At 64.2% G+C, this 24,772-nt stretch overlaps 2 protein-coding genes across 3 annotated transcripts; one reads left to right on the forward strand and one right to left on the reverse strand.

Moving 5' to 3' along the window:
* Positions 1-46: 46 nt before the first annotated feature.
* On the forward strand, positions 47-24,628 carry CERS2 (ceramide synthase 2). The gene is made up of 12 exons (XM_029055778.1): positions 47-128; positions 4,642-4,753; positions 18,796-18,969; positions 20,255-20,372; positions 20,550-20,668; positions 20,775-20,832; positions 20,955-21,005; positions 21,711-21,803; positions 21,979-22,107; positions 22,548-22,654; positions 23,611-23,764; positions 23,870-24,628. The coding sequence occupies exons 2-12, from the start codon at positions 4,722-4,724 to the stop codon at positions 24,008-24,010; spliced, it is 1,176 nt and encodes a 391-aa protein (XP_028911611.1). The 5' UTR covers positions 47-128; positions 4,642-4,721; the 3' UTR covers positions 24,011-24,628.
* On the reverse strand, positions 122-8,702 carry ANXA9 (annexin A9). Of its 2 annotated transcripts, XM_029055779.1 has the most exons (14): positions 8,552-8,702; positions 8,243-8,352; positions 7,680-7,777; positions 7,497-7,593; positions 6,776-6,870; positions 6,448-6,561; positions 6,059-6,149; positions 4,426-4,505; positions 4,147-4,206; positions 2,150-2,234; positions 1,926-2,021; positions 1,760-1,818; positions 1,292-1,414; positions 122-643 (listed from the first exon to the last, which is right to left on the reverse strand). In XM_029055779.1, exons 2-14 carry the CDS (start codon positions 8,286-8,288, stop codon positions 581-583), a joined length of 1,107 nt encoding a protein of 368 aa, XP_028911612.1. In that variant the 5' UTR covers positions 8,289-8,352; positions 8,552-8,702; the 3' UTR covers positions 122-580. The 2 variants fall into 2 exon arrangements, 1 of the variants encoding a protein (XP_028911612.1); XR_003756016.1 differs by lacking the exon at positions 1,760-1,818.
* Positions 24,629-24,772: the final 144 nt, after the last annotated feature.

Consider the following 24,772-nt stretch of genomic DNA (forward strand, 5'->3'; position numbering starts at 1 on the left):
GTGAGGCGGCGGGGTCGCGCGCCGCCGTCGGTCGCGGCCGCCCGTCAGCCGGGTCGCCTCAGCCGCCCTCCTGCTTCAACCGGCCCGGCGCGGCCCGGCCCGGCCCGGCCTCTCCGCCGCCCACAGGGGTAGGAGCCGTCGTCCCCGCCGCCCGCGGCCCTCCCACCCATCCGCCTTTAAAAAAACCCCTCCCGTCTGTCGCCCCCGCCCCGTTCTCCGCGTGGGGGGGAGACACGGGCCTCGGACACGGGACCACACGGGGGGAGGGGGGCGGGGGCCGCGGCCTGGGCCCGGCCCTTCTGGGAAGGGTTGGAGATGAGGAGGGGATGCAGGCCTTCATCTCGGCCCCCTCGTGGGGTGCGAAGACTCCATTTTGATGGCCTCCTCAGAGGGGCGACGGGCAGGAGCCGTTACGACCGCTGCGGGGGGGGAGGGGGCGGGGGGGGGCTCCATCTGGGGCTCGCTGTGGGGGGAGGCGGGAAGATTCCATCTGGGGCTCCCTGTGGGGGATCTTGGCTCCCTCACAGGTGGGAAGGGCTGAGGTGGGATGGGGCGAGGTGGGGGGTCGAGGGTCCGGGACTCAGAAGTCTTCGCCCCCACACAGCCCCAGCAGTGCCGGGAGGCAGGCCCCGCTGACTGACTCCTGGAGGGGTGGGACGGGGGGGGGTCAGTCCTCTACGGCCCCACCTCCCCCCCACTGCCCCCCTGCACCCCCACCTGGGGTCGGTTCCCGACCGGATGAGGAGCTGAGATGCAGTGCGGCCTAGTGGATAGAGCACGGGCCTGGGGTTCAGAGGGACCCGCCTCCACCACCCGGCTGCCGGGTGACCTTGGGCAAGGCACTTCTCTGTGCCTCAGTTACCTCAGCTGAAACACGGGGAGGGACACTGGGAGCCCCAAGTGGCACGTGGACCCTGTGCAACCTGATTACCTTGTAACCATCCCAAGCTTGGTACAGTGAACGTCACAAAGTGCTCAACAAATACCATGAAGATAAATAAAAAAAGTTCAGGCTACTCCCAGAGGATTTGGGGACTGTTGCTGGTGGCCCTGGGGTCGGGGGGGCAACCTGAATTCTTTGACCCTTTTCCCAGAGATGGCAGGGACTCCAGCTTGCCCCTAGCAATAGCCCCCCAAGGAGACACCACCCAGCCCTGGAAGTCCCGGTCTGGTTTGAGGAGGGGTGGCCTGGTGTGCTGGGACAGGGAGTCCAGGCCTGGTGAGTGGGGAAAGGGGAGAACCACCCCATCCATGCCTCCCCCTACTCCCCTGCTCCGTCAAGGTTCCTCACCTGGAGGGAGGAGTACAGGGACTTTCCAAACTTCTTCCTGAACTCTGCCCGCACGCTAAGGAGATCCGTCTCGCAGCGGGAGATGAGGACGCGGCTCAGGACACCGTGGTCGGGTTCCGGTCCCTGGACCGGGCGGGTGGGAAGCAGGGAGGGAGAGTCAGGCTCTCCCCACTACCCCACCTGGAGCGTCCAGCGCAGACATGGGAACGAAGGGCACCGGGGCCGGGGCCCCTGAACCTGGGACTACCCCCCCCCCCCATTCACTTTGCCCCACTTGCTCCCAGCTGGGGTTGTATGGCCAAAGGGGGATAGCTCATATTTTTCCCTGCCCCGCTGCATGATTTCTTCTCATCCCGCTGCCTTACTTTGCACTTATGGTCACGATGGCTCATTGGCTCTCCACAATCCTGCAAGGCCGCATCTCCCTCTCCTTCCCCCATCTCATCTCCATCCACGACCCCCACTCACCTGCAGGGCCTGGTGGAGTTTGTTAGCAAAGTATAGTGGAGTGTTCCTGATCACGGATGCTGGAGAGCACAGTTGGGGGAGTGGGTCAGGGTCCTAAAGCCCAGGTGGAGACCCTCCCCAAACACACACACACAAAAACCACCCCCACCCCAGACCGGGCTCTTACCAAGGGAGAGAAGGGTGACCTGAGCATCACCTTGGAAACGGTCCCTAATAGTGTCCTCCACTTCCTGCCCGCTGAGTCCCTTGTACTGGTCAAACACTGGAGAGGGGAGTGGATCGGATGGAGATGCAGTGTGGGGGAAGAGCGGAGCAGTCTCTAGTTCCCCTCCTCCTCCCCGGCCCACCCAGGGTCCTGTGAGGTGCGGGGTGGGGGTGTCCTCATGGTACCTCGGTTCAGATGCTCAATACTGCGCTGGGTGAACAGATGGATCCAGCCCCCGTCAGGATCCAGTTGTTCATTTTCATGCAGCTCCTTCAGGTGAGGAGACGGAGACCCGTGAGGCTGGGCAGGGACTGGTTGAAGTGGGGGGGTGGTCTCTGCAGCCTGATCCCTTGATGGTCAGGGGACCCACGGCAAGGTGTAGAAGAAGAGGAGCACCCTCCCCGCCAATTTTTTCCCTCACCCAAGGTGAGACCACCTGGCAGTTAGACAAATCAGACTAGTCCTGTAATTATCCTGGTCCCCCCCGCCCTGCTGTGCCCTCCTATGCCTCAGCACTACCTGACCCACCTCCAGCCCAGCCAGGCCCATGGTGGATCGGACTCTCCAAAAATCTCCAGGGGTAGGCAGGGAGGCTGTGCTGCCCTGTTATGCACAATTTTTTAAACCCGGAAAAGGAATGAGGGGTGGAGCAGGGGTGGGGGATTTGCTCCCTGCTGGGATTATCAGCAGATCTCTGAGGTTTGGTCAAACCCATGAACACACAGTTTAAGCTGAGTCACCAGCCGGGGGGAGTCAGGGAGGAAGATGGCATAGGGGTGTTGGAGGGTCACTACTGGGTCACTGGACAAGAGTAGGAGGAAATTGGGTGAGACATGCTAGGTCACCAGGGTAGAGTCGGGGGTGTTGGGTGAACCGTGCTGAGTCTCTGGGGGAGAGTCGGGGTGTCAGATGGCCCATGCTAGGTCACTGGGGGAGAGTTGGGGATGGAGAGGGGAGAGTTGGGGGTGTGAGAGCTCTGGATTGGGTCACCGGGGGGGATAGTAAGAGGTGTTGGATGGTCCATGCTGGGTCACTGGGGAGAGTCAGGGATAGAAAGGGGAGGGTCGGGGGTGTTAAGTGGCCCATGCTGGGTCACCAGGGGAGAGTCAGGAATGTTGGATGGTCCAAATTGGGTCATGGGTACAGGGAGGAGTTGAGGACAGAAAGGAGGGTTGGGGTGGCGGTTGATCTGTTCCCAATCACAGATGTGTATCCAGGAGGGCCACCAGCACACAGCAAATGTGAGCAGCTTGGTGCAGTGGTCAATGACAGACCCAGAGGAAAAGGGAGTGGATGAGGCGGAGGGGGCAGGAAATGGGGCAGGGAGTTGTCAATGCCAAGGGCCAAAAACAAGCCCTATGAGTGATCCAGGAGGGGTCTTATCATCCCTGGTCACTCTGTCCAGGGAGTTGGAGGAGCCAGAGGGAGGAGGCCTTAAGAGAGGGGGGTCCATGTGGGGATGGTGCTAATTGGTTCTTCCCATAGGAAACCAAACATTCTGCCGGGAAAAGGCGAGTCCACTGGCCTGGAGACACCCCAATTTCCCCAATGAAGCTAACTGATCGTCTTCCTAGGCCTCAGAGCCCTGATTGAGGAGAGGAGGAGAGGCGGGAATAGGTGCCATCGCCGAGGCAATGGCCAAGGCAGTGGCCATGTTACAGGAAATGGTGGGGAGGGCTTCCGCCAGGTTCACTAGTGTCACGGTTGCCAAGGTGACGGGGTGGGGGGGCTGACCCAAGAAGACAGTTGGGATGTGTGGTGGTGGGGGGGGGGACACACCGGTGAGGGTCTTTTCCGGTTAAGAGGTGGTGGTGAGAGCCGCTCACGTCTCTCTGCTGAAGGGTGGGTGACCTTCCCAACACCCCCAAATTCAGGTCCCTTGAGGCATTAAGTGAGCCACCCCCCGCCGCCTTTGCGGTGAGATTGCTTGACTTTCCAGAGGAGTTGGAGCTGAGGAAGCTTAGGTATCCACTGCCCCTGACCACCCCCCCCATCCCTCTCATACCCCATTCCTCCATAAGGCCCCCTTCTGTCCCCCCACCCCCTCTGGGGTGAAGAGAAGTCCCTGATCCCCACCCCCTCCTACCCCTTCTCTAAACACTCAATCGCTCCCCCTCTCCCTGTCCCTTTTAGTTGGAGAGGCAGGAGAGAAAGCCCCTGGCCGCCCCCTTCCGCCACTCACCTGGGCATCCTGGCGCATCAGGTTATAGTCAATGACCCCAGAGTAACTCTCCCGGCCACCCTGCGTCAGGGGGAATGGAAGTCTGACTTCAGAGAGGGGCTGGGAGCTTGGGGGGTGCGGTCAGCTCCCAGGACCCCCTCCCCCAAAATCGTCTCCTGGGCCTCCCCGTCACGCCGTCCTCTCACTCTGCCTGGATGGGCCCGGGCTTTCTTCCCATACTCTGAGCCCCACTGTCCCCTTCAGTTCCCAAGGCCGGATCCTCCTTCCCGCCCTCCTCACCTCAGCGAGAGCCAGCAGCAGTTCTCTGAGTGGACTGGCCACCTCAGACCTCACATCCTCCGCAGCTTCCACTTGGAAATCTGACCAGGGTTACGGAGGGCCGGGGGTGGGGAAGGAAGGGGGGAGAGACGGGTGGGACACAGGCCCCCGGCCTCGTGAGAACCTGTTTCTTGCCTCCAGCAGCCTTGTCTCTAATGCCCCCTTCTTCCTCCCCAGCCTCGCTGTTTCCCAGCCTGGAGGTGCCCCCCAACCTGGAGGTGCCCTGCCTTCCCAACGAGCGCCCCCAGCACAGCGCCATGGCCGTGCCCGAAGCAGCCGCCCTGGACCCGTGAGTCGGATCGGAGGCCCGCGGATGGTGGGGGAGGGGACGCGGGGCCGGCTCTGCGGCTAGAGGTCCTCGGGACTGGGTCGGCGGGGAAATCCGGGAGTGAATCAGAGACCCTGGGGAGCTGGGAGAGCTGAGCCGGGCTCCTCTCTGGCTGCGGTCAGGGAGACCCGGCTCTGTTATTACCCGACCCCACCTCTCCTTCCTGCTGCGGCTGGATAAGATGCTAATCGCTCCCCTCTCCCTCCGGGCACCCCAAGGCCGTGATGCTGGGGGCCTGGGCAGGGCTTGGCAGGGAACATGTCTACCAACTCTGCTAGAGTAGCCTCTCCCAAGCACTTAGTTCAGTGCTCTGCACATGGTAAGTGCTCAGTAAAGACCATTGATGAGGATGGGAGGAGTGCAGCAGGGAAAATGGAGTGACCTGCCTCCCCCCCCCCCCCCAATCCTTCCAGGGATTGGTCCTTGGTGGGACTTGGGGTCCGGAGTCCTGAGTTCTAAAAATGCCCCTCACATACAACACAGTGGATAGAGCCTGGGCCTGGGAGTCAGAAGGTCATGGGTTTTAATTCCGACTCCTCCACTTGTCTGATGTGTGACCTTGGGCAAGTCACTTTACTTCTTTGTGCCTCACTTCCCTCCTCTTGTAAAATGGCAATTCAGACTGTGAGCCCTATGTGGGTCAGGGACTGTGTCCAACCCAATTTGTCTGTATCGCCCCCAGAGCTTAGTACAGTGCCTGGCACATAGTAAGCACTTAAGAAATACCACAATTACTTAATCCCAGCTCTGCCCTCACCCTGCTGTGTGACCTGGGGTAAAGCCCGTAACCTCTCTGGGCCTCAGTTTCCTCCTCTGCAAATCCAGGTTAAGCTACCAGCCTCTCCCTCCCCGCCCCCTCATACACCCCCCCCCCCTCCACCCCCCCAGACTGCAGGTGGGGGCCAAGGAGCAGGTCCCTCCAGATTCTTGGTGCTCAGTAAGGGCTTAGTAAATACTGTCATTATTAGTGCCCGGGACTAGCAGTCGGGAGCCACAGGTTTGAGTCACTGGTTTGTCGTGTGACCTTAGGCAAGTCACTTTGCTTCTCTGGGCTTCTGCTTCCTCCCTCTGGAAATGGGGGCTTTCATCCCCACTGGTCCTCCCCCTTAGACTGTGAGCCCCTTGTGGGGACAGGGGCTGTGCTCCAACCAGGCACAGGAGAAGGCCCAGAGGAAACATGGTTCATGAATTCCACAGGTCTTTTTGTTGTTGTTATTGTTGTCATCGTAGTCATCCTTCCCCCACCCTGCTCTCCCTGCTCCTTACCGTGCTCGTAGAAGGCCAGGCACTGGCGGAGTCGGGGCAGGGGGCGGGTGGCCAGGATCTCCACGGCCGTGTCCCGGGCTGTGCCCGGAGCCTGGCAGAGAGCCGAGAGCCGGGTGGAGGAGTCTGCCAGCGGGCCCGATGCCCATGGGAGGGGCAGCGAATGCGCCGTTCCCCCTCCCCCCCTCCCTGGGACCGGGCACTGGCTGTCTCTGCACGCCTGCCCCCCGGCCCCAACCGGGCTGAGGGCCAAGGCTCTGAGCCAGCCCCTAGAAGCGAGGCTGGAAGGGGGCGGGCACCGGGCGCCGAGGGGCCCACTGGCAAAGGGCGGCACATAGGGCTGCTTCCTGGCATCCTCCCCACCCAGGCATCCTCCCCCCCCCCCCCGGTACCTTCAGCGCCGCCCGCAGTTCGTGGGCATCAAACTGAGCAGAGGGCTTCAGCAGGGCCACCACGGCCTTCTCCAGACTGCCTGAGAGGGCCGCCTCCAGGGACCTCAGCAGGTCCTATGGGCAACACCGTCCCCCGTTGGCCAACGTGGGGGAGGCTAGCGCCACCCACTCGGGGTGGGGGGCCCTGCCCACGGCAGCTTGGGGAGGGCCTGAACGGGTGTGGGTGCAGGGGGACGGAGGGTTTGGATGGGCTGGTTTCACCCCGTCCCCTCCCGTTGGATCGTCTGAGGGGACGCCCCTGGACCCCCGCCCCCCCGCCCCCCCTCACCTGCCGAGTGCGATCCTGGAAAGTCTGGGCGACGCGTAGCCGCTGCTCAGTGGTCCGGTTGGTCAGCACGTCCACGATGGTGCCCTGGTCCACCCCTGACCCGAGCCAGAGGACAGAGCTGAGGCGGGGGAGGGTGAGGGGGGCAGGGGCGAGGGGGGCTGGGGACGGAGGTCAGAATGATGGAGCCAGCCCTCCCAGGGGGAGAGGGGCAAGGGCTGGTGGCGCTGGGTAGGGATGGTTGAGGTTGGTGGGGTCACAGAAGGGGAGGAGGGAGGTCAGTGCCCCCTGGACCTTTGACCTGGGTGCTCCAGAAGCAAGATGCATTTGAAAGGCCAAGAAGCCTTCCTGCTCCTTCGGGAGGGGACCCCTCCCCCAATGTCGATATGTGTGTTCTTGTGTTGCGTAGATGTGTGTGAGCAGCGTGGCTCAGTGGAAAGAGCCCGGGCTTGGGAGTCAGAGGTCATGGGTTCAAATCCCGGCTCTGCCACTTGTAAGCTGTGTGACTGTGGGCAAGTCACTTAACTTCTCTGTGCCTCAGTTACCTCATCTGTAAAATGGGGATTAAGACTGTGAGCCCCAAGTGGGACAACCTAATTACCCTGTATTTACCCCATCGCTTAGAACAGTGCTCTGCACATAGTAAGCGCTTAACAAATACCAACATTATTATTATGTTTGTGAAGTGTGTACATGTAAGGGGGGGTGGGGGGCGGCCGCTCACCTTGGCCCGCGATGGCTCCTAGAAGCCTTTGCACGTCGCTGTCCACACTGAAGCCGAGGAAGGGGCGGACGGTGCCCAGGGTCCCCCAGGCCGCCGTCTGGGGGGCGGAGGGGCGGTGAGCCACCCGGGCGGAGGGGGACCGCGCCCCCCGCGCCTCCCCCAGCCCCCCAGCCCGGCCCCCACCTTCTCCGTGACGCCCAGGTGGCTGAGGATCTCGTCGGCCAGGGACGGGTCGGGGTGCGCGGGGAGCGGGGGCATGGCCGGCTGGTCGGCAGGCGGCTCTGCGGAGCGGGGCGGGGGCTGGGCTGAGCCGGGGGGGCCGGGGGCCCCCGCGGCCCCTTCCCCAAGGGGTGGGTCGGGGCCGCGGCCCCCTCCGCCTTGGCAGCGGCCAGAGACGGCAGCGGCAACCTGCTGGGCGGGTTTCCCGGAGCCGGGCCGGGGGCGTCCCTCCAGCTCTCCCTCTCCCCCTCCTCTTCACCCCCCATTGTCCCCTCCCTGGGAGCTACGGAGAGAGGACCTGGGGGTCGCCCCCTCCCCTGTGCCCCCCACTCCAGGAGTCTCTCTCTGGAGAGAGCAGCCCCGAGCCGTCTTCGCTCCCGCCTCCCCCGCGCGGACCCTCCTTCCCAACGGCGCTCCCCCAAGCTTGGGGGCGCCCCCTCCCCAGCCCCGGGAGGGTCGGGGTCAGCGCTCCCCTCCCTCCCCCCGACGCCCCAATCGGCCCGGAGCGTCGAGAAGGACCCGCTCACCCCGCGTGAGGCGGGGCGAGGGCGCCGGGCTGGTCGGGCAGTCCATCGGGCGGGCGGGCGGGTGGGCAGTCCGTCCGTCCTTCCCCGTGGGTGGCCCCGGCTCCTCTGGGCTGGGGGAGCGAGCGGCGGGCCGGTCAGGTGACCACCGATCTAGGCCATCTGGCCGCCCCGCCCCCCGCCCCCGGCCCACCCCCACCCCGGGCCCCAGCTCCGGCCTGCCTCCGCCTCCCCTCGCCCGCAAACCGGGGGTCCTGGAGGGAGGGGAGGCCGGCCGGGGCGGGGCCCCAGATCGCCCGGTCGATAGCCAACCTGCCGGGCCGCCTGCCGAGGGCCACCCCGACCTGGACGGTCCTCCCCTTCCCACCGGCCCGAGAGGAGACGAAGATGGCAGGGGGCGGGGGGCGAAGGCCGGGAGTCCTGGCCGCCGCACCCCACAGCTCCCGGGGAAACTGGGGAGCAGGTGTGTGAGTGAGTGCGGGTGTGTGTGCGTGTGGGCGGGCCAGCGAAGGACAGGCTGGAGGAGGGAGGGGTGGATGGGGAGGGGGCGTTCCCGGAGCCGGTGGGAGAGGGCGTGGGGCTCCAGAGCCTTGGCCCCTCCAGGTGGGGACCCTCGGCCTTCCCCTTCCCCCCCAGATGCTCTTTAAGGGGGGGGGTGTCTGCCCCAACTCTGGACTCTCCATCTCACAGACCTTCTGGACTCGAATCCCCAAAAGGCACCAGAGGCCGTGGGGAGCCCCAGGGTTCTATTGGTGTAAGGAACCAAGGTTCCCTTCTCCTTAGATATAACGGGGATCCCTCGGAGGTCCAGGTCACAGACCTCTCCAAAGGGAAGGGTCCAGATTGTGGAGACCCTCCCCCCCCCCACCCCAGCACCTTTCCACCAGGGTCCTGGCCCGCTGACATTCCTCAGAGGGGCTCAGCTCATTAGAGTATAAACCCCTTGTGTACAGGGTATGTGCGTGCTTTTAGCTGTCATTTCCCAAGTGCTTACCACAATGCGTTGTTCTCAGAAGGTGCTCCATATATGCTGGGGTTTTTTATGGTATTTATTAAGTGATTACTATGTGTCAGGCACTGTGCTGGGGTAGATAGAAGCTAGTCAGGTTGAACACAGACCCTGTCCTATATGGGGCACACAGTCTTTATCCCCATTTTATCAGTCAATCAGTCGTGTTTATTGAGCACTTACTGTGTGCAGAGCACTGTACTGTTGGAGAGTGCGACACAGAGATGGTAGACACATTCCCTTCCCATTAGGCACATTCCTTGCCCACAGTGAGCTCACGTTCTAGAGCGGAAGACAGACATTAATATAAATCAGTAGATGACAGATATGTACGTAAGTGCTGTGGGGCTGAGGGAGGGATGAATAAAGGGAGTGGGAAAAGAGGAAAGGAGGGTGTAGTCAGGGAAGGCCTCTAGGAGGAGATGTGATTTCAATAAGCCTTTGAAGGAGGGGTGAGTCATTGTCTGTGTGATATGAGGAAGGAGGGCGTTCAAGGCCAGAGGCAGGATGAGAGCGAGAGGTCGGCAGTGAGATAGATGAAATGGAGGTACAGTGAGAAGGTTGGCATTGGAGGAGTGAAGTGTCTGGATTGCGTCCTAGTAGGAGAGCGGTGAGGTGAGGTAGAAGGAGGCAAGGTGATTCAGCACTTTAAAGCTGTTGTACTCCCCCAAGTACTCAGTACAGAGCTCTGCATATAGTAAGCACTCAATAAATAACACCGATCGATTGAGGAGGTAGCTGTGTCACGGAAAAGCGAAGTACCTTGCCCAAGTTCCCACGGCAGACAAGTGGCAAAGCGGAATTAGAACCCAGGTCCTTCTGACTCCCAGGCCTGGGCTGTATCCCCAACTGTTGCTGCTATTACCGCAATAGAAACCCTCTCCTTTCACCTTCCCCCTGCCCCCACCCCGAGAAGCCCCCCTCAGAAGAGCCCGATTTTAGAAACACAGACACCCCCCTCCCTCCACGAGAGGGGTCTGAGACATATACACCCCCTTTCAGTCAGTTCTTCATTCAATCATATTTATTGAGCACTTACTGTGTGCAGAGCACTGTACTAGGCACTTGGGAGAGTACAATATAACAATAGAACGGGCTGTTTCCCTGCCCACAATGAGCTGACAGTCTAGAGGGGGAGAAGACGTGAATAGAGATCAATAAATGAGGGATATGGACATAGAGTTGTGGGGCTGGGGAGGGGGGATGAATAATGGGAGCGCGTCAGGGCGCCGCAGAAGGGAGTGGGAGAAGAGGGAAGGGGGGGGGCTCAGTCAGGATGGCCTCTTGGGGCCCCAGCTGTGGCCCAGGTGACCAACAGCTGGGGTGGGTCCTGAGGAGCCTTCTGTGGGGCTCGGCTGTCATCTGTTCCTCTGGAGGCTCCCAGTTAACCATAAAGTCACCAAGGCCGTGACCTTCCACAATCTCAATGCTGCATCCTACGCCTAAAATGTGCTCGAAGGTGAGAGGCTGCTTTTGCTGGGTTCATAACCTGTCATCCCCAAGGGGGCACACATCCAGAGAAGCAGCGTGACTCAGTGGAAAGAGCCCGGGCTTGGGAGTCAGAGGTCACGGGTTCTAATCCCGGCCCCGCCGCTTGTCAGCTGTGTGACTTGGGGCGAGTCACTTCACTTCTCTGCACCTCAGTGACCTCATTTGTAAAATGGGGATTAAGCCTGTGAGCCCCACGTGGGACAACCTGATCACCTGTGTACCCCCCCCCCCCAGCGCTTAGAACAGTGCACGTATTAAGTGCCTAACAAATACGATCATTATTATCTCCCCGCGCCCACAGCCGCCCCCCGCCCCTCTTTCCCGTTGTGCCCAACCCGCCCTCCCCAGGTGTGGCACCAGGGGGCAGCAGAGAGGGCCGCTGCGGAGGCCTCGCCGCCCTCCCCTCCCACCATCACCCCCCGGCCGCCGGGCAGGGCCGGGCCGGGCACTCCCCCCCGCCCCTCCGACCAGAAATAGCGGGGTGGGGGCGTGGGGGGACATGACATGAGATGAGGCCACTCGCTTGCCCCCAACCCCCTCCCCGGGGGCACGCGGCCTGCCCAGCCACGGAGAAATAGGGCACCGGGCACCGGAGCCATTCCAAAGTGCGCCACTAGGCGGCGACGTGCGGAGCGGCGGAGGGCGGGGACCCAACGGGGCCCAACGGGGCCCAACGGGGCAGGGGACGGGGCCCTCCTCTCCTCTCCTCTCCTCTTCCCCCACTCCCCAACCCCGCCGTGGGTCAGTGTGGCCGGGGGGCCCGCGGAATCGGGAGGGGTGACCTGGACCTGGGCGGGAGCCGTGCCCTTGGGGGCTCTGGACATGAGACGGGGGGTTGTGAGCTGTGTGTGTGTGTATGTGTGTGTGTCCTGGGCCCCAACTTTCCACCCAACCACAGCCTCCACGTTTCCCGTTGTCCAGAATTGTTTGTGGGCTCATTTTAGTGTCCACCTGCGCCGTCCTTTCCCCCTTCCCCCCGGGGTCCAGTGGAGCGGGGCTTAGACCCCCTCCACCCTTCAGTGACCCCTGTGTCCCTAGGGGGCTTTCCCCCGCGCCCACCCTGTTAATCCATGGGTGGAAGCGCGGGGGCACTGGGCCAAGCGCCCAAGCGAGGGCCCCAGCGGCCCAAGACCCAAGTATCCTCTCCCCGTGCCCACTGTAGCCGCCGTGGCAGGCCCGTGCCCACCAGACTCCTCGCGGGCTCCAGCCGAGGAAGTGAGTGCCCCGGGCGCCCTGGGCGTGGCAGGGCCTTGGGGCGGGGCGTCAGGCGACCTGGGGCCCCTTGTGCCCGAAGCCGGGGCGGGCAGCCGGGTTGTCGATAACGCGGGTGGCATCATCATCGCCATGTTGACTCGTGCCCGGCACCCGTGCCGTCCTCCCGCCGGCCGGGGGCCCCGAGGAGCCCCCTGCCCTTTCCACCCCCGGCGGGGGCGAGCGCCCCGAGGCTCACCCTCCCTCCCTCCCAGCCGGGCGGGCGGGCGGGCGGAGGGGCACCGAGCTGCCCACCGGGTGTCCCTCCTGGCCCCAGCCAGCCTTACCCGAGCCCCGACGAGGGATCACGGGCCACAGCTGGGGGCCCAGACCGGGCTCCCCCAGCCCTGCCGCCCCCGGCAGAGGAGGGAGGGAATCGGCTGCAAGATACAGGGGGCGCCGAGACCCCCCGCCCCGCCATCTCTCCCCCAACAACAGCGTGTCGCCCGGCAGCAGGAAGGCCTGTGGGTGACTGCCTGGCGCGCACACACACAGACAGGACATACACAGGGGTCGAGGTCGCGGTGTGGACGCGGGGGTCCTCGGAAGGGGAGGTGGCGGGGGGGAGGGAGGGTCAGGCCGGTCCCGCCGGGGGGGAAGTGATGAAAGTCAGAGCGGAGGCTGTGGTCATCGGGGGCGGGGAGGGGGATCTTGGGGGGAAGGGGATGTGCTCGGGGGAGGAGGGGGAGTGCTGGGCCCCCGCACGGGAGGGCACGTAGTCCCACCCGACCCCCGGAGCTGGGCGGCCCCACCCCCCGACCCCCTCCCGGGGTCTGCGGAGGGGCAGTCGGGCCTGGCGTGGCCCAGGCGCCCCTGCTCCGGCCTGAGCCGCCTGTTGGGGCCGGGGGAGCCCCCTCCCCTCCCCTCCCCTCCCCTCCCTTCCCCTCCCTCTCTCCTCCCCACACACCCACACCCGCCCCTTGCCGGGGTTCGGGGAGTTCGGGGCTCCGCCCGCCCCTTCCCCCTCCCGGCCCTCCCCGCGGCAGGCGGAAAGAGCGGAAGGAGGAGGAGGAGGAGGGGGAAGGGGGAAGAGGAGGAGGGAGCGGGGGGCGGGGAGAGAGAGACGGACAGACAGAGAGACACGCACAGTCCAGCCCGGCTCGGCCCAGCCCGGCCCAGCCCAGCGCAGCCCGGCCCGGCCCGGCCCTGCCCGCTTCGCCGCCGAGTGAGTCCGCAGGGAGGGAGGGAACGGGGGGGGCTCCCCGGAGGGGGGGGAAAGGGGGGTCCCCGGTGGGCGGGAGAGGAAGGCGAGGCCTGGGCCCAGCTCCGGCCCCCGCTCCGGCCCCGACCCCCGCTTCCTCCGTGGCCGCCTGCGCCGCTCCTGGCGGCCGGGCCCGGGCCCACCCGAGCCGAGCCGAGCCGAGCCGGAGGGGAGGGAGGGAGGGAGGGAAGGGCCGCCCCGGACCCCCGCGGACCCCCGCGGACCCCCGACCGCCGCTAGCCAGGCCCTCCGGGCCCCGGCCACAACCCCAACCTCCGCCCCCCGAGCACACACACATACACACACATACCCCAACTCCCCCCCACATATCCCGGGTGGCAGGAAGGGCCCGTTATTAGGAGGTGGGGCTGGGGGCGCCGGGCAGGGCCGGGCCGGGCCGGGGGAGAGGCCGCCCCGCGCCGCCCCGCTAATTACCGCCCCGGGACACAAATTGGCAAGCGGGCTCGTGGCAGGTGTGTGCCTGTGTGGGCCTCTGCCTGCCTGCCTGCCTGCCTGCGTGTGTGTGTATCTGTGTAGCCGGCCCGGCCCCCCGAAACCCCGGGGTCGAGGGTCACGGCCCCCTCGCCGGAGTGGGAAGCAGACGGACCCTCGGGGCCCTGGGGTGACCGGTGGGTCTCTCTGCTTCTTTCCTGTGCTCCTCTCGGGCTAAGGCCGCAGCCTCTTCCCTTTGGGTAGTGTTTGAGTGTGTGTGTATCTGGGGTGAGCGTTGTGTCACTCTATGTGTGCTATGTGTGTGTGTGGGGGGGGGCGATTGGCCCTTGGTGTGTGTTCTGGCATGTGTCAGGGATGGAAGTCGTGTCTTTACATGTACGGTCTCCACTGCTGTATGTTTAGAATTGGAGGCCGTGTGGGCCGGGTGTGTGTCAGGGGTTGGAGGCCATGCCTCTGCGAGTGTCTGTGGGGGCTGGAGGTTGTGTCTTTGTCATGGGTGGAGCGGTGTGCGTGAGAGTGTCGTGTCTGTGTGCCGGTGTGTGTATGGGTTTGGTGACTGTGTCTCTGTGCCGGTGTGTGTCCGGGGTCGGCGTCTGCGTCTATGTGCTGGTGTTTGGGCGCTGGGGCTGTTGCCCTGGGAATGTATTTAACGTGGTGCAGTACGTGGGGGGGAGGGGGAGTGTTGGTGGCTGTGTGGAAATTTAATCAACCGGTAGTACTATTTGAGCGCCTACTGTTTGCAGAGCACTGTGCCGAGTGCTTGCCACAATCCAGTAGGAGCCCCTCATTGGGCAGGGATCGTCTCCTATCTGTTGCCGAGTTGTACATTCCAAGCGCTTAGTACAGTGCTCTGCACATAGTAAGGGCTCAATAAATAGTATTGAATGAATGAAAGCCGGGAGTCACGTTCCGAACCCACACGGAGCTGACGGTCTCGAGGGGGTGGCAGACGTCCAGTAACAACCGTGTGTGCCCGTGAGATTGTGCATGTAGGGGTGGTGGCTGAATGGCAACCTGGTGGTGGTTCGGCTGGCGGGCTCTGGCCCCTTCTCTGTGGCTGTGCAACTTGTGGATCACACGGTCTATATGTGTGTGTTGCTGGCTCTGTGTGTGTGTGTGTGTGTGTGTGTGTGTCTCAGGGCCTGGAGTGGGGCCAGGCCTGCCCGAACTGTGCCCCCTGCCTCCCCCAACCACTCCACCCCCACCCCAGCTCTCAGCAGAACTTGGCTCAGTGGAAAGAGCACGGGCTTTGGAGTCAGGGCTCATGAGTTCGAATCCCAGCTCTGCCACTTGTCGGCTGTGTGACTGTGGGCAAGTCACTTAACTTCTCCGTGCCTCAGTTCCCTCATCTGTAAAATGGGGATTAAGACTGTGAGCCCCATGTGGGACAACCTGATTCCCCTATGTCTACCCCAGCGCTTAGAACAGTGCTCGGCACATAGTAAGCGCTTAACAAATACCAACATTATTATTATTATTAACTAACTCCCCCCCCAGTCCCTCCCTCCTTCCCCCCTCCAGTTGCCTCCTCCACTGGGGGCAGGGGTTATCCCTGCCCCATAGGTCCACCCCCACCCTTGGCTGCACCGGCCACCTGGGGAGGGTGGGTGGGTGGGCGCCGGCGAGTGACGGCGGGCAGGTGCAGGGACCGGCTTTCACAAGGCCGTCCTGGGGCCCATTTTTTCCCATGGCCCCCGCCCCGGCCCCGACCTACATTTCTTGTGCCCTGCGCTGCCAAGGGGCTGGTCCGCCTGGGCTCCGTCCAGTCGCCCTCTCCCCCGCTGCCTGATTATTTCTTTACCTCCCCCACCCCCAGCTGGGCCTGGGACAGGGAAGGGGGTGGGGAAAGGTGGGGCGCGCCCCCCACCATGCTCAAGTGACCCAAAACTGGTTCTGCGCTCATCCCTGGCTTCCCTTCAGAAGGTGGGGAGGGTGGTCTCTGCCACGAATGGGGGCTTTGGATCATAGCTGTGGCCTTTGGAAGACCCCTGACCTCTCCGTGGCTGGTGGGGAATTCTGAGGGGGTAGGGTGGGCTGCGTGGCCAGGGGGCAGCCTCCTGAGGCCCCCAGCCCCCCGCCCCCGGCCCTGTGATGGCCTTGCTAGGTGGGGATTTGTGTTCAGGCTGTCAGGGAGCTGGAGAGAGGCAGGAGCCCCGGGGGATGGGGGGGGTCGGGGGGGCTCCCTTTGCTTCACCCCGCAGGCAGAGGTGAGGAGGGGGTGCTGAGCAAAGCAGCAGGAGGGATCACCAAGCACTCGAAGCACCCGTGACCTGTTGTCTGTATCCCTGGGGCCCCACCTTGGAGCCGGCGCTGGGGTCTGGACCCCTGGACCCTCCCCCTCCGGGCCCTCCTGTCAGGACAAGGACAGGTAGCCACCGCCAGGGGAACCCCGGGGTCCCGGCCGGCCCCACGGGTTTGCCCCTCCCCCCACCCTCCACCGGGCCGGGGCTACCGTCGTCGGCCCCCCCGAGCCCGAGGATCGGCCGGGCCAGCGGGAAGGTGGCCGTGTTTAATTTTCCCATGGCCAAGTGTTTCCGCCCTTTCCTGCGGCCAGCCTCCACCGATATTTGTTCTAGCCAAGAGTGCTGGGGGGCGGGGGGTGCCAACTCTCTGGGCTGATGTTGCACTCACACACACGCGAACATGCATACAGGCCCACACATCCACACGTGTATACAGACCCGTGTGCCCGCAGACAGGCCCACGTGTGTGTGGGCGGTCACCTGATGCTCACCGGCCCCTCCGGGCGACAACCCCTCACTCGTGAGGTCGGGAGTCCCCGCTGGCATCTGAGGGGCCCGGTGCCCTACGACCCGCTCAGCCACCCTTCCTGGCCTGATGGCGTCTCTGCCCCCTCCCCACCAAACCACCCCTGGGGACAGGAGGGCAGCAGCTCGGTGGGGGGGTGGGGGCTGAGCGCTTGCTCCTTGGGGGTGGGGGAGATGAGATTTCCTGTTGCACACGTCCCCCCCCCCCCCCCCAGGCGTCCAGTGAGAACCCCCCACCCTCCGGAGAAGAACCACCTCCCTTATCAGTCGGCACACACAGGCCTGGGCACTCCCACACCGCTGCCCACACCCGTGGATACACACAAAGAATCAGGGAGCCACAGTGTCCCCAACACATGACACGCATGGATGGTCACACTGATGGCGAGGCGGGCCCCCCCCCACCGCGACTCATGCCCGGGCTCCCGGCTGAGCTACGTCTCCCTGGCGTCAGCACCAGGCCCGGAGCCCGGCCTGGGTCGGGAGGTGGTCCTCGAGATGGGTGGCTGCGGGGCGGGGGCTTCCCCTCTGCCAACCCCTCAGGGGGCAATGCCCTCTAGGTAGTTAGTGGAGGATGGCCCCCTGGCCCCCTCTCCAGGTGGTGGGCTCCATTGGCCCCGGAGACCCCACGGGTCGGGGGTGTGTGTGTGTGTGTGCAGAGTCACGATGAGGGGGTGTCACGGATGAGGGAGCATCGCCCTGGCTCCGCCCGGTGGTCCAGGACAAAGTCCAGCCTGCAGGGACCTGTGGCTGCTCGATGGCGAGATTTCGCAAGGGTCCACGAACCCGCCCGCTCCCCCCCCACAGCATCTGGGTGGGAGCCCTAGGGAGGGAGGAGAGGCGGCCCCCCCGGGGGGTGGGCCAGGGTGACTCCCCGCTCAGCAAGGCCCTCCTCTCCCACCCCTCGCCCTCACCCCCTCAAGGCCATAGACTTCACTGGTCTTGCTGTGTCTCGTCCCCGCTCCCTTCCTGACGTGCCCCTGGAAGCTCTCCTCGCCCTAGTTCTGCCACCCCAGCCCTCCCCAGGCCCCGGGGGCTGGTGGATGGTGGGGTCCCGGCAGGGGGTGGGGTGGTGGGGGTCTCCCCGCTGACCTGGCTAGAGCTGGGATGGGCTCCCCTTGCCCCCGTTGGCTCCCCAGCACCCTTGTGTTTCCCCGTCCTGCGGCGGGGGCGGCAGGGGTTGGGGGGCACTCGGCCAGCAGCTCAGAGTTCAAAGCTCTCCTGGCTCTCCCCCAGGGCCCAAGGGCCAGTGGCAGGTCCCGGTCTGTTTGTCCACCCTCTCCTCCCCTCTCCTTTCCTCCTCCTGCCCCAGGCTGGCTGGTGATCTGGGCGGCCTGGTGCTGGATAACAATCAAGCAATCAGTGATATTTCTTGAGCACTAGCTGTGTAGAGCACTGGACTAAGCACTGGGGAGAGTACAGTACCACAGAGTTGATGACGATGAACCTTTTCCACAAGGAGCATGACTCAGTTGCCAGAGCCCGGCTCTGGGAGTCAGAAGGACCTGGGTTCTAATCCTGGCTCCGCCTCAGGTCTGCTGTGGGACCTTGAGCAAGTCACTTCACTTCTCTGGGCTTCAGTTACTTTATTTGTAAAATGGGGATTAAGCCCATGTGGGACAGGGACTGTGCCCAACTTGATTAGCCAATATCTACCCCAGCACTAAGAACAGTTCTTGGTACATAGTAAGCGCTTAACAACTGCCGTAATTATTATTGAGGGGAAGGAGACATTATAATAAATTACAGCCACGTGTGTAAGCACTGCAGGGCTGAGAGCGGGATGGATATCGAGGGCTTAAATTCCTTTCCCCCTCCCCGATCCCGGCGCACCTCTGTGAGGCTGGAGGGGGAAGGGAGGGGTCAGCTCGGCCCAAGTTTCAGGGGAAGTGGGGGTTTAGTCAAGGGGAGGGGGATTAGTCACTGACCCCAAGGCCTGGATCCTTGGCGGGACGTCGGGCAGAAGGTGGAGATGTAGGACTCCTGGCTCGGCTCACCTTTCGGGGCGTCCCTGTTGCGGGGGGAGGTGAGGGAGGCCTCGTATCTCTCCCCCTCCACCCTGCCCCCTTCCCTGCTCCAGGCAGGGTGAGGCCCCCCACCCCCCCGGTGGCTGCCCCCCAGCTCCCTCTGGGCTGCCGGGACTACACCTCCCAGCAGCCCCGGAGGGCAGCTGCTACAGTGGCCCCTGCCAAGGAGCTTGGGCCCACTTCCTATTTGCCCGGGTCTCACTTCCTATTTCATCGGGCGTCCTGAGGACTGGTGAGGTGAGGGGGTTTGGGGGGGGGTGAGGGGAGCGGCCTGGGCGGGGCCCTCGGGGCTCGGGGCCGCCGGTGGGCCGGCGACCCCGCCGACCTCCCGGGCCCATCATCCCGTCCGCCGGCAGGATGCTGCAGACGCTGTATGACTACTTCTGGTGGGAGCGGCTGTGGCTGCCCGTCAACCTGACCTGGGCCGACCTGGAGGACCGCGACGGGCGCGTCTACGCCAAGGCCTCCGACCTCTACATCACGCTGCCCCTCGCCCTGCTCTTCCTCACCGTCCGCTACTTCTTCGAGATGTGAGAGCCCCCCAAACCCCCACACCGCCCGCCCCGACCCACCCCAAGCAGCCTGGCCTAGTGGAAAGAGCACGGGCCTGGGAGTCGCAAAGACCTGGGTTCTAATCCCAGCTCTGCCCGTTGCTGGCGGGACGACCTAGGGCAAGTCGCTTCGCTTCTCAGGGCCTCGGTTCCCTCGGCTGTCAAGTGGGGATTAGATCCTCCTCCCTCCACCTGAGACTGGGAACCCCAAGGGGGACAGGGACCGTGTCCAACCCGATAAACTTGTATCTTCAGTGCTTAGAATGGTGCCGCTGCCCCAGAGGCTGCTGCGAATTGTGCCTACAGGGCCACCCACCTGGGTGAGGGCCTGCTCCCTTCCGGCCGCGTTGGGCCGGGCTGGGAGTCAGAGGACCTGGGTACTAATCCCGGTTCCTCCGCGTATCTGCCGTGTGACCTTGGGCAGGTCGCTTCACTTCTCTGTGCCTCGGTCACCTCCTCTCTAAAATGGGGATTCAGACTGTCACCCCCCTGTGGGACCTAGACCGTGGTCCAACCTGACTAGCCTGTGTGACTCAGTGGAGAGAGCCCGGGCTTGGGAGTCAGAGGCCGTGGGTTCTGATCCGGCTCCGCCATGTGTCAGCTGTGTGACTTTAGGCAAGTCACTTCACTTCTCTGGGCCTCAGTCACCTCACCTGTAAAATGGGGATTAAGACAGCCCCCCGTGGGACAGCCTGATCACCTTGTTTCTACTCCAGTGCTTAGAACAGTGCCTGGAACATAGTGACCGTTTAACAAATACCATTATTATTATCCCAGCGCTCAGTACAAGACCTGGCCCATGGTAAGTGCTGAACAAATACCATTTTAAAAAAGAAAGGCTGTGATCCCAGCACGTCTGACTCGGTGCTCGGGACTCCCGACCTCACAGGCTCCTCTCTTCACTCTGCTAGCATGGTTCTCTCTCTCTCTCTCTCAGTCTCCCCCTGCCTCCCCATTTCTCTCGGGCTCCAGGCGTCCTGGTCCTCCCCAGCCCCCTCCCGGCCCGTCGCCCCCGGGTCCCTCCCTCTGAAGGCCCCATTGTCCGGGCGCCCGCTGCCGCTGCCGGTCGGGACTCGGGGCGTCCGTGCCTCAATGGCCCTCTGTTCCTGCCCCACTGGCCCCAGGGCGCGCACACAGGACGCTTTGTCCCGGGGGCGGGGCCGGGGGACGATGCCTGGGGGCGACCGAGGGGTTGCGCGTGGGGTCCCCTCGCGCGGCCTCACCGTCCCCTCCCCTCCCCTCCCCCCCGACCCCCTCGCCGCAGTTATGTGGCGACACCGCTGGCCGCGCTCCTGAACGTGAAGGAGAAAGCTCGGCTGCGGGCGACCCCCAACCCCACCCTGGAGGTCTTCTACGGCTCCACCCGGAAACGGCCTAAGCAGGTCGGACTGGGGACGGGACCGGACCTGGGCCGGCGGGGTCGGCATCGGGCGATGGGGTGGGGCGGTGGACTTGGGCCAGTGGGGTCGGTGGCGGGGGGCGATGGGGTGGGGGGCTGGGGCCGGACCCGGGGCGTGGGGGTCAGTGTCGTCGGGCGTCGCCGGCCCCCTCCCCCGCAGGCGGAGGTGGAGCAGCTGTCGCGGCAGAGCGGCCTGTCGGCCCGCCAGGTGGAGCGGTGGTTCCGCCGCCGCCGCAACCAGGACCGGCCCAGCCTGCTGAAGAAGTTCCGTGAGGCCAGGTGGGCGCGGCGGGGGGCCCCGGCGGGAGGGGCCCGGGGGGGCCGGGACCCCAGCCCCCTCCCCACCGCCCCTTCCCCGCTGAGCCCCGTCTGCTTCCTCTTCCAGTTGGAGATTCACGTTTTACCTTATTGCTTTCCTTGCTGGCCTGGCTGTCATCGTGGATGTGAGTCGGGGCCCCGGCGGACGGGCGGGGGCCGGGGCGGGGGGCCAGAGCCCTCTTCGGAGGAGCCGGGAGCCAGGCCGCCTTCCCCCCCCTCATCGCGCCCCCTCCCGTGTCCCCCGCAGAAACCCTGGTTCTATGACCTGAAAGAGGTGTGGAAGGGCTACCCCATCCAGGTAAGGTTGGGGTCGGGGGCAGGTGAAGGGGGAGGGAGACTAGGTCCGGGGCGCATCTGAGCGATGGCCTTCATGACAAGAAGGGGGCGGAGACCACCCCGGCCCCCCGCCCAACACACACACACACATACGCACTGACTCTTTTTTTCTCTCTCTCATCTCTCACATCCCTCAACTCTGTTGGGTCTTGAAAGCCCTAGAACCCCTTGTCCCCTCCTGCCTCTCCTCCTACAACCCGGCCCACACTCTCTGCTCCTCTCATGCCAACCGTCTCACTGAACTTCCATCTCATCTCTCTCGCTGCTGACCTCTCACCCACGGTCCAGCCTCTGGCCTGGAACGCCCTCCCTCCTCAGATCCTACAGACAATGACTCTCTCCGCCCTTCAAAGCCTCATCCAAGGCCCGTCTCTTCCAAGAGGCCTTCCCTGACCGAGTCCTCTTTTCCTCTTCTCCCTCTCCCTTCTGCATCGCCTTGACTCACTTCTCTTTACCACCCCCATCCCAGCCCTACGGCACCTGTGTACGTTATCTGTAACTTTATTTCTGTTAATGTCTGTCTCCTCTAGACTGTCAGATCGCTGAGGGTGGGGAATGTGTTCATTGTTGTACGCTGCCAAGAGCTTAGTACAGTGCTCTGCACGCAGTAAGCGCTCAATAAATGTGATCGGCTGACAGACTGTTTTCCCCCATCCCCCTCTCCCAGACCACCATCCCCTCCCAGTACTGGTATTACATGATCGAGCTGTCCTTCTACTGGTCGCTGCTCTTCAGCATCGCCTCTGACGTCAAACGCAAGGTGGATGTGGGCCCGGGGAACTGGGAGACCCCCAACCCTTTCCCCCAGGGCTGCCCCTCCATCCCAGCTGGGCCTTGGGTCTGAAGGAAAGCGGGCAGCGGGCACAGGAGGGCCTCCTCCGGGGGTGCAGTGGGGATGACCCTTCCCTGGCCCTGTCCCCGCTCTGGCCCCGCAGGACTTCAAGGAGCAGGTGATCCACCACGTGGCCACCATCATCCTCATTAGCTTCTCCTGGTTTGCCAACTACATCCGCGCGGGCACCCTCATCATGGCGCTGCACGACTCCTCCGACTACCTGCTCGAGGTCCGTCTCCCGCCGTGCCCGCCCCGCATCCCCCAACCCTTCCGTCTTCCACCGCAACCTTCCTGGGACCCTGGGTCTTCCCGCACTGCCAAGTCCACACCCCGTAACCTTCCCGGGACCCCACGTCCTCCCACCCTGCCGCCTCCAACCCGCTCGGGGTTCGTCCGCCCCCCTCCCGCCGCCGTGTCCCTCTGGCGTCTCACGCTGCCATCTCTGACTCCCTGCCCGATCCCCGATGACCTTCCCGCGGTCCCCCACTTTGCCAGGTCTGACGTCCTGTCTGAGGTTCGTCTCCCCCCGGGTCCACCCCTCCGGTCCCATGCGAGCCTGGGCGAGTGTTTCCCCAAGCCTGTAGGGTCTCTCTCTCCCCCCTGCCCCCCGCCCGGCTGACGGCTCCGCGGGGTGGGGGGGCGGGGGCGGCTTCTCTGGGGTCCGTGCAGTCGGCCAAGATGTTTAACTACGCGGGCTGGAAGTCCACCTGCAACAACATCTTCATCGTCTTCGCCGCCGTCTTCATCGTCACCCGCCTCATCATCCTGCCCTTCTGGTGAGGGGGACCGGCCTTCCGCCCGTGCCTGTGCTCGCGTGTGTCCCCGTGTCCATCGATCAGTGGTAGCTATTGAGCGCCGACGGTGGGCAGAGCGCTTCAAGGGGCTTCCCCTTAACCCCTTATGTACGCCTCCGTATCATGGCTTATTGCGACATCTAAAGCCCCGTCTAGACTCTGAGCTCCTCGTGGGCCAGAATCACGTCCGTCTACTGTAATGTCCTCTCCCTAGCGCCTAGTACGGTGCTCGGCTCACGGTCAGCGTTCAGTAAGTACCAGTGATAGAGTAGGTTAGAGCTAGACACCCCCACACCCGCAAGAGTTTCCGGTCTAAAGGGGGATACGGACCCTGAAATAACGTGGTGGGTGAAGCAACGGACCCTGAAGATCAGTATGGTAGGATTTTGGGGGCAGGGGGTGACTGGGGGTAGGAACTCAAAAGGCAGGAGGTGCCAGAGGGGACGGCAAGCAGGGGCGGGAGTAGAAAGATGGAGGAGAGTCCAGAGAGCAGACCCACAGGAGGAGAGGAGGGCGGCGAGCCCACTTCTCTGCCGGTCGCACAAGAGGAATGGCCACCGGTGTGGACATTTGGGCGCCGGGGGTTGCCGGGCCGCTCGCTCGGTGTCATCTGAGAGGAACGATCGGGACGGGCAGAAAGCAGCGTGGACCGGCCCGGGGGCGGGCGTGGAGGCGGGGGTGCCACGAGGGCTTGGGCCAGTGTGGTGGCGGCTGGCGGAGTCCAGAGCCGTAGCCAAGCTGGAAACCCGCCCCGGGGGGTGGGGACTGAGGAGGCGGGGAGGAAGAGCGGGCAGCCCTCCGGGGTCCCGCCAAGGCTGCGCGTGGGAGGAGGGGAGGGCGGCCGTGGCCACGGCCTGGCCAGATGGGGCGAGTTGAGTGGAAAGGGCCGGCGGGCCGCTCTGCCCCCCATCTAATGGCGTATCCCCGTCCCCCTTCAGGATCATGCACTGCACGGTGGTGTACCCCCTGGAGATGTACCCCGCCTTCTTCGGCTACTACTTCTTCAACTCGATGATGTGCGTGCTGCAGGGGCTGCACATCTTCTGGGCCTACCTCATCCTGCGCATGGCACACAAGTTCATAACTGGAAAGGTGAGGCCGGAGCCGGCGCTGTGGCCCGCTGCCGGGGCGGGGAGGGGGCCGCCCCGCATCCAGGCCCACTCTCACCTCCCTTATCTCCCCCCACACCCCCCCCAGCTGGTGGAGGACGAACGCAGCGACCGCGAGGAGACGGAGAGCTCGGAGGGGGAGGAGGCGGTGTCTCCTGCAGGAGGGAAGGTCCTCCCCGTGGCCAACGGTCACCCCGTCCTCAACAACAACCACCGCAAGCGGGACTGAGCCGTGGCGGGGGCGAGGCCCCCTCCCCCCCCCCACCCCGATCCCCTCCGCCGGGGGGACCCGTGTCAGGGAGGGAGGACCACCCCACCCCTCCCCCCCTCCTTTTCTTCCTTCTCACCCAGTTGCCTTAAATCCCAACTTGTGCCTGGGGGTGGGGTCGGACCACAGTCCACTACAAACGGGGGTCCGGGGAGGGAGGGGACGGGTGTGGTGGGACGCCCCCCTCCCCAACATTCCTGGGGGGGTGGGGTGCGAGGGGCAGCTCTGCCCAAGGAGGGAGGATGGGCGCCTCAACCCCCCCACCAGCAGAACCAAACCACACCATCGTACCCCTCTCCCCCACCCCCGGGGCTGGGGACCAAAGCCCACCACTCTCCCTCTGCCCCTCTGGGGCGGACAGGGAGGAGTCAGTCTTTGCCAAACCAACTGGGCCGCGGGGGGTGGTGCCCAACCCTCACCCCCCCACCCCTTTATTTATTCCCCCCTACTTAGGGGGAGGGAGGAGAGGGAAGGGGGCAGCAGGGGGTAAGTGATGGGACCAGTTCAGACTTGCAGACCAAAAGTTGTACTGTTTGTGCGTTGTTTTTGTAATTAAGATGTATTAAAGGTTAAATAAAACAGCGGTCCACTGGCTGGGGGAGGGTCCGGGCCGATTCCACCTTTGAGGACGGGGTTGGGGTGTGCGTGCGGGTGGGTGAGAGACAAGAATCCCGCACGGGGTCACCCTCTATTCCAGGACACACCCCGATATGCGGGACGCGG

Source organism: Ornithorhynchus anatinus, chromosome X5 (genome assembly GCF_004115215.2).
Source record: "Ornithorhynchus anatinus isolate Pmale09 chromosome X5, mOrnAna1.pri.v4, whole genome shotgun sequence".
NCBI classification, from domain to species: Eukaryota; Metazoa; Chordata; class Mammalia; order Monotremata; family Ornithorhynchidae; genus Ornithorhynchus; species Ornithorhynchus anatinus.